General features: G+C 43.6%; 1 protein-coding gene across 8 annotated transcripts in view; it reads left to right on the top strand.

Moving 5' to 3' along the window:
- The window catches only part of Cacna1e (calcium voltage-gated channel subunit alpha1 E), a 304,265-nt gene that overhangs the window by 240,550 nt on the left and 48,052 nt on the right, over window positions 1-15,663 (top strand). For all 8 annotated transcript variants that reach the window (XM_032914636.1, XM_032914632.1, XM_032914633.1 and 5 more), the window contains 3 exons: window positions 223-329; window positions 11,715-11,726; window positions 13,598-13,694. In XM_032914636.1, the coding sequence (XP_032770527.1) occupies window positions 223-329; window positions 11,715-11,726; window positions 13,598-13,694 (216 nt within the window). The remainder of the gene's footprint in view (window positions 1-222; window positions 330-11,714; window positions 11,727-13,597; window positions 13,695-15,663) is intronic.

Below are 15,663 nucleotides of genomic sequence, written 5' to 3'. Positions count from 1 at the left end.
CTCCAGCAACACAAGGCCTCTAACAGGGCCATATACACTCCAAAATGGTCACACCTTCTAATAGGGCTACTCCCTATGAGCCTATGGGGGCCATTTTCATTGGAACCATCATATCTACAGAGTCAGTGGAAATAGAGCCCTTGCCATGAGGAAGGGAAGCTAGGTGCAGGTTTACTTACACTAGGAGCCTCATCTATGGCTGTTCAAACCCTTGTCCCACAGATGATAGACCAAGGCTTGATCCTGCAGGATGGATCGTACTTCCGAGACCTCTGGAATATCCTGGACTTTGTGGTAGTGGTTGGTGCGTTGGTAGCATTTGCTCTGGCGTAAGTAGATGCTTTTCTGTTCTAGTCCCTACCTGTCCTCTTCCTGTAGCCCTGGTTGATCTGAACCTGCTTCCAAAGGGCAACACTCTGAGAGACTGCTTGCCAATGGTTCTCTGCAGAGGCCTTAAGGCCTTGCAGTTTCAGTTTGTGTGTCCTAAACAAAGAAGCAAGATTGAGGAGCATCAGTAGGAAGAAGGGAGAGGCCAGGGTATTATGAAGATTTAGGATCAGAGCAGAATTGGGGATCTCAGAATCCTGGTCATGGGGAAGAATATCCTGGAATTTGAGAAAGACAGATACTTCCAGGAACATTTTAAAAACTAACCAGGCAGGGTAAACGATCCAGCAAGTTGGATATCGGGCTTCTGGGCTCAATCTGTATCATCTTCTACCCCAAACAGGTTCCCTTTTGTCTGGATAGCATGTAGGATTCCTCAAAGCCATCCTTCCAGCCTTTGTGAGCCTTGTCCTCTAGGCAAGGCTGAACACACTTTTCTTCTGATTGGGCAGAGGAAGTATTTGAATGCTGCTGTCATTGATGACATCATGCTTCAGCACTGATGATATAGGGAGAGGGAAAGATGTTTCCATAGCTTTATCCTTCCCATATCCAAAGTGTTAGAAAACAATTGTCCTCTACTCACATTCTCCCATGTACTGGAAGCGTCTATCCCATATCCACACTGGCAGTTAAATGGGCAGGATAAGAACTAAAGGGTCAGAGGTAAGAGTGCTGTGTACAGAGGTGAGAGTTCCCAGCTGTGTTAAGCCTAAGATCTTCCAGAGCCTGGAAGAACGTTGCACCCATTGCTGCAGGAGCTGTGGGTGGCTCTCCAACAGAGCCAGAGTATGGTTGTGCCCCTGAGACAGGATGGTAGCAGGGTAATTCATTGTCTTGTTTCAACCATGTGCACAGGCATCTCAACACCATTAGAGTGATGGAGAATCATCTTTGCCTTCACATAAGCAAAGCTGCTGTAATGTAAATAAATGTACCTGGACTGCTCCCAAAGAGATTGCACAAACGTGTGATATCTCCCTACCTATCCAGACCCTGTGTGTGTTCTCACAGAAACATACAAACAAAGGCAACCCCTCTCTACCAAGGGGACTCTCAGGTCCTCTTCCTCCTTGGCATGATTCACTAAGGTCTATCTTTGCCTTAAGAAAGCCCACCTTGTCTGCTGTTTGTTAAAGGCAAATAAAATATGATCATCAGATTGTTAAAAGGTCCGGTTCTCCTTCACCTCCTCAGCTCACTTGCATACATCATTCATTATTGTTTCTCAGTAGCACACTCTGCCTATTTTTGAGCAGTTGCAGAGAGAAAAACATAGTGGGCAGAACTTACCAGAGCTTTCAGAAGATAGTTCACAGGTGGCAGGACAGAAGTCGGAAGGTGACATTTGTGGGGTCAAGCTAAGCCTAATTTGAATCCTAGCCCTTCTCCTTCTCAGCTTATGTCTTTGACCCATTGTAGCAAAATATTAATTTTCCTAACCTCCATTTCTTATCTCTTAAAATGGAGACAAATTAAGGCATGCAAAGTACTTAACACTGGGGCTGTTGGTATGAATGATCCGTACATGTTAGTTCCTTGCTTTATCCTTCTAATTCATGGCATCAAATGTAGCAGCAGGAAAAAAACTATGTGCTGGCGTGGAATTTACACATATAGCTTAAGATGGATGAAGGCTACATCAAGACTCATCTGCTTCCGCCCAACTACATCTTCCCCACAATCCTTGAGCCTAAGCCCGAGCAATCATCAGGTATACTGGAGTTGGAGGATAGGAAGTGTCCTTTAAAGGAAGCTCATGAATCCTGTCCTATGCCCCAGTGTCCAGATGTTTCTCTTTAGATTCTGGACACCAGTGTGCTCCAGGTTTGTTCTCTGCCTTGCTTTCTTTTGTACTCCATGAAAACTGGCAGCAGGTGGCTATGGTCCTGGTGGCAAGGGGAGCCTCAATAGCCCAAGTGATGAAGGCTCTCTGTTGTCAGGTATACTTCAGGGAGCCCCGGAAAGCCCCCAATTGCAGGGTCCATGTTTGTAGGATAGATTATGAGCTACACTCCATTCTTTGCTTTTAGTGATATCTCATCTTGGGCTTGCACTTCATTCTCTCAGCAATGTGCATAGTCCTTGCTCCTTCTCCATTGTCCTCTTTTGTTGTCACCCTTTCTAGTTTGCTATGTCTCTTCTCTTCCTTGTTTCTCTTCCTGTAGAGTGAGCGCCCTTTCGTTCCTCCTTTGGCCTTTGCCACATTGACTAAGCTCTTGGTGATACTTTTTGATGCTTATATGCCTATGCTTCTTAACTCTACTTTTTCTGTCCTTATTGAGGGCACCAGAGAATTCAGCTCTTCTACCACATTTGACAGGATCCCCAAGAGTCCCACCTGCCAGCAACCTGGGGCAGAAAGTGGAATGAAGTCACCAAGCCCATAGTTTACATAGTCAAGGGATCGGGCCAACCAGAAGCCAAATTTGGGTTTATCTGGAGGCCTTTCAAGTTTCTGCCTCTTTGTTATAACTTGCATTCTGGTGTCCTGTGCCTCAGTGACTGCTCACTGCCTGCATAGCCATTTTCACACCCCAGTTTCTCTCCCTCCCCGCTTGAAGCTTGAACCCTCCCCTAGTGAGGTTTCCACAAAGTGATTGCTTTGTCAGTGTGAGCAACCAATGGAGCTTGCCATGGTAGCATCATTACCTGGTTCCCCAGAAACCAGAAGTGCCTTACTATCCCCCTTCCACCACAGCCAGTCAAAAGAAGCCAGCCCAATTCCCCAGAGCAGTGCTACTGACCAAGGAATGATGGCCTCCACTGATACTCAGAGAATGCTGTGACATCCAGAGTCCAGAGACCCTCTGCTGCAGAGATCCCATCATCTGTGTTCTCTATAAACATTTACACATTGTATATAGTGACTGAGGAAATCTCTATTCTCTATACATCAAACTAAAGGAGCCTTTGTAATATAAACCTGGCATTCTACTGGACACTTGGTTGACTTGTAAAAAAGGGGGAAGGGTATTAGTGTGGGCATTTCTGGGTTTAAAAATATCTCATTGTAACTTTTCTCATCTTCCCAGTCCATTTTTACATGATAAGGTGCTTATGAGAACACCGTGTGGGAGGGGGGCTCCTTCCAAAGCCGATTTCTCCTGGGGAATTGGGGAGGGGGTAGTTTAGCAGAGATGGGTAATAGCTCTCCCTGAAGCTCTCATCATACCACCCCATGTTTTTTGTCTTCATGGGAGACAAATTTCCTTTTGTCAATGTCCCAAACTGTATCTTTTCTTCTTTGAGGTTGCAAGAAAAGTCTGGTGAATGACTAGGTCTATGAAACCTTTTGCCCTTTGTTTTTCTCCAGAAAGGGCACATTTGTCTTCTCCTGCACAATTGTCATTTTGTCTTGAAACACTGGGGCCTGCTGTCCTCAGTCTCTGCAGTCTGTTGCTATCCTGTCTACTCTTTGACCTCAGGTGTGGGAAGGCGAAGATGATTATAGCTTTGTCATTTCTGGATACCTGGATATCAGACGCACACTTCATGGCTACCCCCAGACTCAGATGTGTAGTGAGGAAGTCAGGGAACCACAAACTAGGTTACCTCTTGAGCCTTAAGCCTGCACTCTAAACCATGAAGCTTACCCTTTCTGTACCCACTACATACAACATTTTACTTGATTAGCTAAATTGTATGAACAGATGAGCTTCTGTGTGCATTCTCAGTAGTAAATCTGCAGCCATCGCTGCTTTTAGCTCTAAACATTCCATAGGAAATGTGTCAACAGTTTAGCCTCCACCTTCCCTACCTCCTAAATGGCAGAGTCAGACAGGCTCCTTAGTGACTGATGCCAGGATTTTCCATAGTTGTTTGCTGTTGTAACAAGGCATAAGGTGAGGTCAGGACTCCCCGGCAGACAAGGGGATCTGGTCACACTTGGCCTTTCATTATTTAGTGCTTGGCCAGAAGCAAAACTATGAGTCAGCTGGCCTCTGGATGCCAGAGGGAACCAGACTGCCCACATTAGCTTTCATTGAAGTGTGTCACTTTCCTGATACTTGACACCCTGCCCTGCTGGCTAAGATGCAGACAGTCTCTAGAATACACTGAGAAAAAGCCACCACGGCTGAGCTGGTTCTGAGTTCATTCAGTGACACCATAGACACAGGCAATTTGAGATTGGGAAGTGCCTTCTGGGGCCCACAGCATCTGTTCCTCTGGGATAGTTCATCCATGGGGGGGTTGTGTTTCTGAAGCTGAGGATGCACACATCATCAGAAATAAGTGACTGCTTGGAACTTAAATGTATGTACACATCTACCCAAAGGGTTTAGAAATACAGAACAAACCTGTCACCAGAACCTACCTATTTACCCCACCCCCTTTTGTCACTAATGCCTAGGTCTAAAGTAGTCCCTCACACAGGAAGCTATGTCTGTGGGGCTTTTTCTTGACTGCTCTGTTAGAACTAAAAAGGAGAGTTTCCCAAAGGAAGCTATTACTATACTTTGTCTTGAAGGGGCAAAAAAATGGACCTATTTACCACAGAGCCAGATATAGCATCCAGTTCTCTTTCTCTTATGCTGGAAGAAAATGAAGCTTTAAAATTGCATTTAGCCACCAGGTAGCCCATTAACTGTGAATTTCGGGCTTTTGTTGCAAAGGAATTGGAAATGTCCAACAGTGAGAAGTTAGGGTGTTGACTCTATGAATCCGGTTTCTCAAGGTACTTTATCTAACTTTGTGTCTAGGTCAGGAAACTCAAGTTGATCAGTGCTTGTAGATGCAATGGGGGTTTCCTATTGCTGTATTCTATCCTGCTGGCCTTAAGTGAGAGAGTGGCCTTGGTGAGAGAGAGGGGGGGGGGAGTATGTGTGTGTGTGTGTGTGTAGGACATGTGGAAGAGAATTTCCATTCTACTTGCTCCTGTTATTAAGGTCCAGAATATGCCAGGGTAGCCCATGCGATGTTGACACTGCTGAAAAGCCTTCTGCAGGATGTTTAGTTTTGGACACCTTGTAAGGGTGAATTCCTAAGTATTTCTGTTTATCCACCACTCAGATTTGAAAAAGAATTGGTTGTAAGCGGGACCTCATCCCGTGGACACAGAAATAGGTTACATGGAAAAGTCAAATCAGGGAATCACAGTTCTATCCAGTTGCTGGGCCAACCAGACCCATATGCAAAAAGCACCTTGTATAGCAAGAGGGACTTGATGGCTACAGGAAATGCCTGGTTTTGTGAGATTAGTAGAAACTCCATGCTTCAAAGTAGGTTGTAGAGTTCTCAGGATAGAAGATTGTATAACTAATGGGTCCTAGGAAGGTTCTGCCAAGATTGTGTGACCTGCTAGTCATCTGCTCAGTCTATACTCATAGGATACAACCTTGCCATACAAACGAGTCTGCAGCTGAGGAAGTGCCCTGACTAGACTTCAGTCAGCAAGACCTCCCTACAAGACGAAGGGGCATTGGTTATGCTTAGAACACAGAGACTAAAAAGAAATACAAACCAGGTCACTCTTCAGCAGACATGTTCTGCTGTCCCTTCCTGCTGCTTAGCACGTGGGCAAAAATACCTTCCAGTTGGAGTAGAGTGGTGTTTATTCAATGTATCAGAAGTTCATTGAGGTCAATATGCAAGGAAGAAAAGAGTATGCACCAAATACTTAGCACAGGATGAGTTTAGTGGTCACAGAACAAGGATGAGAGAGTAGCTATGGGCTTAAGGTACATAGGTGACCAGGAGAGATGCTGGGGCAGAAGAAAAAAGATTCTCAAATAACAGCAGCTAAGAGCAAAAGGTCAGAGTGCTGAATTTCCTTTCGGCATGCAGGCAGCCGATCCTGATTTCCCCACAACTTCTGGAGGGTTGAGTATTGAGATACCAAAAGAAATGCTTCCTCCTTGTTTCTACGCATTCTTTATTTCATTGATAACATAAGAAAGCCTGATGGTTAGAGCTCTGGCTGGTTTGACTCAGGGGATGAGTAAATAGCAAAGCCAGGTCTTGGGCAAACTCAACGTGTAAGATTCAAGTTTACTGCTTTTTTTTTCCTGATACATTACGCTCTCCCCTGCTATGCTGGTGTGGCTAGCTACAAGCTATGAACTTCCTCTGCAGATCCTGCAGTGTTTAGCTAGGGCAGGGAAGACTTAGAGGGAGATGGAGAAAGGTATCTATAAGCCTGGGTATCTTGATGGTGCACCTGTAACATTTCCTTCCCATTAACAGTCTCTACACCAGTGAAGGGGACTAAGACAGACAGGGTGATGGTTGAGCTGAGTAAATACTATTCTCTGTTGCTGTTCTATATTTTGGGTAAAACCTCCAAGGGTTCCACTTAGGCAGACTTGGGTCTGAATCTTCAGTTTTAGCTCTCATTACCCCATACATTTCTGCTTCCTTACCTGGGAGTGGAAATGAGAAACAACCACATTTGGTCCTGTGAGAATTAAATAAGGTAAGCTATATTTCATGTCCAATACAGTAGCAGGGATTTAAGTTGAATAATAAATGATAGTTATTGTTGCCTACCAACTAATGGTCCAGGCACTTTTGCAGAGTAACCAAACTCCTTCTAAGCTGGAGACACACCCGCTCCTGTCTTGCAATCTTTCAAGTCTAGCTCTTCCCATAGAAAATATCCCAACAGCCCTGTGCTGCTGCCTTTCTATCACATACAGGAGGACAGAGGCTGTGATACTGAAAGAAGGAAGGGCTCTTCAGAACCCAGTGTCCTTCTTCTGCCCATTCTTAGCAGAAATCAGCTGGAAATTAACATCCTTGGAGGAAAGAGGACCCAGTGATTGTGTTGACAGTAAAGGCCTAACGATTGCTCCTGACAGAGATGGAGGGTAACTTGGCAACTGAACTGGGAAATTATCCTCTTACACTGCTGAGGCATGGGGAAACAGGGTTTTGTTATTCATTTAAAGAGCAAATAAGTAGAAAATAAATGGCAAAAAAAAAATGAGTGGCCCCATTGAGTCCCAATTAAAGTGAGACCAGGGCATCTTGGCATATGAAATTATCTTAGAGTCCATTTTAAACCCATTAAAATTCACTAATGAGTTACACAGTAACTAGTAACAAAGATTAACGCTGTTATCAAGTATTTTTTGGGGGGGCTGGGGGGGTAGTTGTGAAAAGCACATGAATTGTTTGCAAAACAATCTGCCTTGAAGTGCCAGAAGAGCATTTCATCTTAGACCTGCAAAGCATGGTCTCTGCAACCCTGGCTGTCACAGGGAATTTGAGGGAAAAGGTGCTTTGGTCTTATCTGGGTGTAAATTATGATGTATTTTAATTAGTGATGGTGAAATTGTTGAAGTTTTTATTGACTCCATTGCTTTATTATTTTTAACGTTTTAATGCCGGCTTATTTATTGGGATTCTTTGCAACAGGGTCTCGTGTAGCTTGGGCTGGACATGGGGGGGTGACGTTGCCAAAGATGTCCTTGAGTTTATGCTTTTTGTCAATCCTCGAATTTCAAATGGCCATTTTCAAATCGGTATTGACCCTGTGCTAGTGATGGGTTGAACGTAAGCATGTTCTTCTTGGCGTCAACTCAGAACAATGGGTTTTTTCTTTGTTTTGCTTTGCTTTGTTTATGTGGTTGGTTTGGTTGTTTTTCTTGTTTTGTTTTGTTTTGTTTCTGGTGCTAGGAATTGAACTTGGTCCCTCACATCTACTACTAAATTATAGTGCTTTAGTGGTTCCTCCTAAGTAAGCAGATTAGAAATTTCCTTTGTTCCATACCATATTTTCTAATCACTGCATATCTACCCCCAATGTGTCAAAAATATGGAACCTTTTTGTATTAGCAGCTAGCTCTGCCAAACTATTGGTGGTTCTTGACCCATTCTGACTCCTAAGACCTGAGCAACAGTCAGACATGGGCTTCAGGCTTGAAAATTGGGCTGTTGATTATTCTGCACTTTTGAATAGGTCCCAGATTTTGTGAGTTCTTCTTTTTCCTTTTTTCATTAATTAAGAATTTATTTACTATACAACTCAATCACATCCCCCTCCCTACTCTTCTCCCAGTCCCATCCTCCCATCCCCCTTCTCTGAGCACCCCCAGATACTAACCCACCCTGACACATCAAGTCAAATCAAGACTAAGTGAATCCTCTCCCACTGAGGCCAGATAAGACAGCCAGCTAGGGATTCAAAGGGGAGTCAAAGATGTCCCCCCACCCCACCACAGCTCCAATTGTTAGGGGATCCACATGAAGGCCAAACTGCTTATCTGTTACATATGTATAGGGAGCCCAGGTCCAGACTATGCATGCTCTTTGATTGGTGGTCCAGTCTCTGTGAGCCCCCATGGGCCCAGGTTAGTTGACTCTGTTAAGTCTTCTTGTGGTGTCCTAGGCCCTTCAGGCTCTCCCAATCCTCCCACAACCTCTGACTCTTCTACAAGACATCCTGAGCTCAGACTAATGTTTGCTGTGGGTGTCTTCATCTGTTTCCATCAGTTGCTAGATGAAACCTCTGAGAAGACAGCCTTCTGTCTGCAAGCATAGCAGAGATCATTAGTGTCAGTGGTTGATTCCCATGGGATGGGTCTCAAGTTGGGCTAGCCATTGGCTAGCCATTCCCTCAAACTCTGCTCTATTTTTATCCCTGAATATCTTGTAGTTTGAATGTTTTGTGGGTGTGTTGGTGTCCCCCTCTGTCCCCCTCTCTCCACTTTATGTCCTGCCTAGTTATAGGAGATGACTACTTCAATCTCCACATCCCCTGCTGCTAAGAGTCTCAGCTAGGGTCAAGCCAAAATCTTCCCATGGACACCCTCCTATTACAGTTCTTTGGCTTGTCACAGAGATGTCTCCTTCATTGATTTTCCTTCTCTCTCCTAGCCTTCTCATCTTCCAACCCTACTGATCTCTATCCCAGTGCCTCTCCCCTTCCCATTGTACCCAGTTCCCTCTCTCCATCCTCCTAGAATGGCTATTTTGGTTTCCCTTTCTGACTGAGATTCAAGCATCCTCCCTTGAGTCCTCCTTGTTATTTTGCTTCTGAGGGTCTATGGATTATAGCATGGTTTTCCTGTACTTTATAGCTAATATTCACTTATAAGTGAGTATATATACCGTGTTTGCTTATCTGGGTCTGGGTTACCTCATTAAGGATGATATTTTATAGTTCCATCCATTTGCCTACAAATTTCATGATGATCTTGTTTTTAATAACTGAGTAGTATTCCATCATATAAGTACCACATTTTATTTATTCATCCTTCAGTTGAGGGATATCTGGGTTGTTTCCACCCTCTGGCTATTATAAATAAAGCTGCTATAAACATAGTTGAGCAAGTGTCTTTGTGGGATGGTAGAGCATCTTTTGTGTATATGTCCAGGAGTTGTATAGCTGGATCTTGAGGTATAATTATTTCTAATTTTCTGAGAAATGGCCAAATTGGTTCCCAAAGTGGTTGTACACATTTGTTCTCCCACTAGCAATAGAGGCGTGTTCACCTTGCTACATATTTTCACTAGCATGTGCTGTCACTTGAGTTTTTTTATCCTAGCCATTCTGACAGGTGCAAGATGGCATCTCAGAGTTGTTTTGATTTCCATTTCCCTGATGACTAAGGACAATGGACATTTCTTTAAGTGTTTCTCGGTCTTTAGAGATTACTCTATTGAGAATTGTCTGTTTAGCTCTGTACCCTATTTGTTAACTGGGTTATTTGGTTTGTTTGTATCTAATTTCTTGAGTTCTTTATATATTTTTAGATATTAGCCCTCTGTCGATGTAGGGTTGGTAAAGATCTTTTCCCATCTGTAGCCTGCCATTTTGTCCTAGTGATAGTGTCCTTAGCTGTGAAAAAGTTTTTCAGTTTCATGAGGCCCCATTTTTTCTTTCATTGGATATTTTTTATTTACATTTCAATTAATTGTTGATCTTAGTTCCTAAACTGTTGGTAATCTATTCAGGAAGTTGTCTCCTGTACCAATGCAATCAGAGCTATTCACCACTTTATCTTCTTTCAGATTTAATGTATCTGTTGTTGTTGTTGTTAATGACTTTAATCTAATTGGACTTGAGTTCTGTGCAGGGTGGTAAATTTTGTGTTTTATCTATGTGGAAGGAGCAAGAAATGTTGGTCATGCTTGCAAGATGTAGATTCTATGACCTCTCAGAATCTTTCTGGTGCTATTGGATATAAAGGCCCCTGGGCTGGGAGCCTGAGTTAAACAGAAGGTAAAAGCCAGGGGACTGTGTTCCTAGACTACCTGTCTATATGTCCATCTGCTACTATGTCTCACATCTTAGGATATTCTCAGGAAAATGCCACCTGAAGAAAAGAGACCTGTCTAGCCATATTAGTGAATTATCACACCACATGATTCTACCTTTCCACAGCAAGTTACCACGATTACTTTCATTTGTGTGCTTATTGGATTGAGGTCCGCCTTCTCTACCAGACTAGCTAATCTTCTAAACATTAGCAAGATCATTTGTTCCAGGAATAGGGTCTGTCAAGGATTGAGGATTTCATAGATGCTCATACAAATATGGAAGAATGAAAGGATGTTTTACTCACATGTCAGTTTGCCTCAAGACAATTCTGTACTCTGATCATTTAGAATTTTTCACATTAAAGATATCAGGTTATAGGTCTCCAATTTAGTTCCCAGATCCTTTGGCTTTGGGAGGATGGTAAGAACATCTGTCTCGGTGCTGAAACAGAGATGGCTTTTTTCCCTCAGAGTTGTACAGTAAACAGTTCACAATGGAAGCTCCTCATCTAATTGCAGGAAGAGCAGCTTTTCTATGAAACCTTGACAAAGAACAGTCCTTTGTCCTTGTTCAGGTGCAATTTAGTGATGCTGGTCTCTGAGCTTTGGAAAGACAATCAGCATGACCCTGTTTGATTGTGGTTACGGTGTCCCTCTTTGGGTGAAGCTATTCAATGCCACTGTCACTTGAAATGCCTTTCCTGAGAGTTTCTGACACAGGGCATATACCCTTCCTCCTGCTTGGTTCTTATAAAGTAACCAGAAGCATATTTTGTCTTAAGATTCCTAAGAAAGTGAAAAACGAAAGCTTACATTTAGAAAAATGTCATTAAACCTGACCCCGGGAAGACAGTACAAATCAAGGTACCTTTGAAAAGCAAGGCCTGCTACTGCTTTCAAAAAATGTTTGCACTGTGGGTGGAAAAGGGCTTGTGGAGCATATGGTATGCTGTCCTTCCTTTCATAAGCCCTGTGGATTTGACAAGGCTGTGGGTGGGATCTCATGGTCCTCTGCTTCTCAGCATGGCATTTCTGTAAGAGCCTCTCTCCTCCCTGAGATTTTCTAACTATCCTTTTGCTCCAACTTTTCCCTTCCTGCTTCCTGGCTGGATCCACCATAGGAACGCTTTGGGGTAACTATGGTGTTTTGTTTTGTTGTGTGTGTGTGTGTGTGTGTGTGTGTGTGTGTGTGTGTGTGTGTTTTAAGTAGGTTTAGGTGACTAAGTGGGAGGAGGGAGAAATTGGAAGAGACAGAGCTAACTCAGTGAGAGAAGAATCTTGAGTTTCTATGAATGGCATGTTTCCATTGGGATCCAAAAACTTAAAACTGAGCAGTTTCCAAGTAACCATTCCTGTTGGTTTGGGTACGATTTGGCCTGTATGTTTCTCTTATATATTTTAGGTAGATGTGCTTAAAAGGCAAAAGAATTTATTAAATATGCCAGAGCTTTTAGATGTGAAAGTCTGTATTAAAATATAGATAGTTGAGTTACCTTTCAAAATGACATGTAGGTCATCACCTTTGACAACAAGAAAACTTGGAATTATATTGATGTAAAGTCAACATGAAGGATTAGATTCATTGGCTTCTTGCCTTTTGTAAAAAGGAGACTATGACCTCCCTATCGGAGGCTGGGCATAGCAGGGCAAGTTGCGTGCCAAATCAGGTGATCTCCATTTGACATTCTGGGTCCCCTGTCGAGTGAATGTTAGCATGATAGTAATCCGGGCCAGCATGAGGAAAGAAGCAAGCCTGGTCTCACTATTTAGAGTCTTATTTCCTAGCATGTACGTGTTTTACAAATTGTAGCTGTTTGAGTTGAATACAAAGATCTCAGGGGATGGGCAGGAAAGAAAAGAGAAATGCATGATCTTCATTAAGAGCAAACATTTCTGAGATCTGCATAAGTATCATTGCCCATAAGGCCAGGAGAGGGGTGGGTGTGGCCTACAACTTGGGCCCACTCCAACTGAGTAGTTCTCTGAAGCCCGTGCTAGATACAGAGTTTCTGGAACAGAAATGAATGCGGGAAAGACCAGCCACACGTAATTGGAGTGTGGGCCATGGTTCTGGCAAGATGCCTACGCACATGCTTTCTCTGAGGTGGCAGCCTAGCACAGCGAGAGTGTTGGGTTCCCTACCAGTCTTTACTATGTTCTCTCCACACTGATGAGCTGTGAGAAGTAACAAACATAGACTTCTGGATCAAATTCCCCCAAAAGACATGCTCTCAACCATTCCCTTTCCAGCCAACAAATATCTTGAAAACTTGCCATGGGAAAGGACTAAACTAGGCTCATTGGAGATCCACAGTGGGCCTCTGGTCATATTATTCCTTTTTTATTTATCACTTTGTTATTATATTGCATTATATTGATCACTAGTGACATGAAGCAATTATTAATATATGTGCATGGAAACCTGTGTATGCCTGTGAGTTCCTCTATGTATGTACACAGAAATTCCCTTCTTTATATATTCACATCCAAGTAAATGCAATAGAAATTAAAAATGCCTTAAATAGAAAATTCATTTGCTACAGTTATGGGCATCTTATCAACTTAACAGTGTAATATTAATACTGCAGAGAATCATTCTTTTACCCTCATGATTTTGTGGGTGACTAGCACCACTGACTGCCTAGCCTTACAAGAGAGTTTCTGAATAGTATTAGGCTGTGGGAGAACATGCCAATTTGACATAATTTCAATTGAGTACAATTCACTGTTGCACTATCTGAAGTTGTGAAACCATAAGTTGAATAGTTGTGAGCACATGGATGTGCATATATGCACATATACATGTTGATGTGTGCACATGTACAGATAGAGAGTGATTTGAGACTATCCCTGAAGTATCTTTGGATTGTCCCCGATAAGCTCTACACCAACCTGGTTTTTGACTCTCTTTTCTGCCTTCATTCTGTTATTGTTAATGGAATAGTATGGCCGCCACTTTGCTTCTCCCCTTTCTAAATGACTCCCTGGGCTCCTCTCTCTACAGAACCAACAAGGGGCGGGATATCAAGACGATCAAGTCTCTGAGGGTACTTCGAGTTCTGCGACCACTGAAAACCATCAAGCGCTTGCCCAAACTGAAGGTAATGTTTCCAGAGTTCATTCCCATCCAATACCCTTCTTCCATCCTCTCCCTTCAGCTATAGCTGGCTAGCCTTTGCAGAATCCATTCTTAGAATATCCCCTTTTTCTCTCTTGGGGATTGATTTTTTTTTCATCTATTGATACCAAGGTCTTTGTTCCAAAGGAAAATAACCACTGTCCCAAGAAACTTGCAGGTGAGATTCTCCTTCTTCATTCCAGACCCAGTTAGTGTTATACTCTCTGGAGTGGCCTGTCAACCAGGAAGAAGACTGTATGGCTTTGTCTTGGAACATCCTGTGTCACTAAAGCAGAAGTCACAGAAACCCCCTGTATTAGTGGTCTGTGTGCTAGGGAAGGCTGGATAATCTGAGGTATTTTCTTCAGTCATAATTTTAGAAGAGTATCATAGCACACAAATATTTCCTATTTTTTGAGATACAAACAGGTAACCTAAGGACACAGTCTATTTATGGCAGGAGCAGAAAAGAAATGGAGAAGTGAGTTACCCTGGATAAACTTATTGCCATGGCCTGGACAAAAATAGGTATCTTATCCATATGATCCCCATCTGCCCCCTCCACCACTCTCTCATCCAGAACCCTTCCTGCCTCATGGGGTTTGTTCTCCATTCAAGCTTGGCACCTTACTAAGGTTACCCTTCTCTCCTTTCCTCTCCCTATATTGTGGTTAATTGAATCTGAAGCTCCCTGGGAGAAAAGCTCCTCCCCTTCTTGAATTCTTGAGGACCCTCAGCTTCAGGTGCAGAGCCTCACAATCTGATCCTTATAGTCCAGGCCACACAGCAAGCCTCAGCTCCATTCTCCTGGGGTACACAGGGATGCTTCTTAGGAATCAGATTTCATTATCTATGTGCAGCATCCACAGGTCTAGCACAGGACTTCTCAGAGAGTGGCCACAGACCAGCCATGTATGAGCATTGAAAAGACACACATCTGTCTACATCAGCACCACACAGTCTGTGTGCAAGAGGGGCCTGGACTCTGGCTCCTAAACCTGATCAGCAGATACTCTAAGACCATCGTGTAGGGACTGGTCATCATGAAAGGAACCTGCATGAGTGCTGGGTCCAGCTCAAGGATTTTGGAGTGACTCAGAGCAGAGTACCTATTCTTAGAATTTCTTGCACCCAGAAAATGGATATCTATATACTCTGCATTTGTAGTATAGACAAGAGAGCTGACATGAGTGGTCAAAAATGCAACAGTTACTCTGGGAGAGAGACTACTCTCCTATGCATGCCTTAGAGGACAAAGCTATGAGCTTATTTCTCCTGCTGTCCAGAGTTCCCATCATTTTCTGAGTTCTCCTACTTGATAATGCATGTCCTCTGCTCCAAGGACAACCCACAACCATCCTGGCCTCAGATCATCAGTTCCCTTTCCAACCTGTGATCTGCAGAGAGGAAGCAGAACAGGGTAGGGTAGGGTAGGGGTAGGATGGGAAGGGAAGGGAGGAAAGTGGAGGAGAGGGAAGGGAAAGGTAAGGAACAGTAGGGAAAAGGGAAATGGAAGGGAAGGGGAAGGGAGGAAAGGAGAGAGGATGGAAGGGGGGGGAGGAAAAAAGGGAAAAAGGAAGGGACAGGTCACTTTTAAAAAGGTCCAGACTAGCTGTGATATAGTTTTTGTCTCAAACCGTGTAGATTCCCAGGGGCAACTTGGTCTTCTAAAGGTAGGGGCTTCCTCCCTTGCTTTCCTCCTTCCCCTCCTGGATTAAGACCTTCTATTGTGTCAGATCTCCCTGGCTACCCTCCCACTAACCAGCCACTGACTTAGGCCTATCAATCACCACTCCTAAGAGCCCCATCTAGGGCTCCAAATATGAACTGCAGCACAAGTTCCCATGGGAACAGAGGAATGTGCAAGGGCTTGATGAGAGTAGTCCACCCCTGAAGAATGTGGCCGAGGCCTTCATTATTTCTTTTAAACTAGGGAGCACTGGCTCCTCTCT

Source organism: Rattus rattus, chromosome 10 (assembly GCF_011064425.1).
Source record: "Rattus rattus isolate New Zealand chromosome 10, Rrattus_CSIRO_v1, whole genome shotgun sequence".
NCBI classification, from domain to species: Eukaryota; Metazoa; Chordata; class Mammalia; order Rodentia; family Muridae; genus Rattus; species Rattus rattus.
This window is presented reverse-complemented; position numbering and strand designations above follow the sequence as displayed.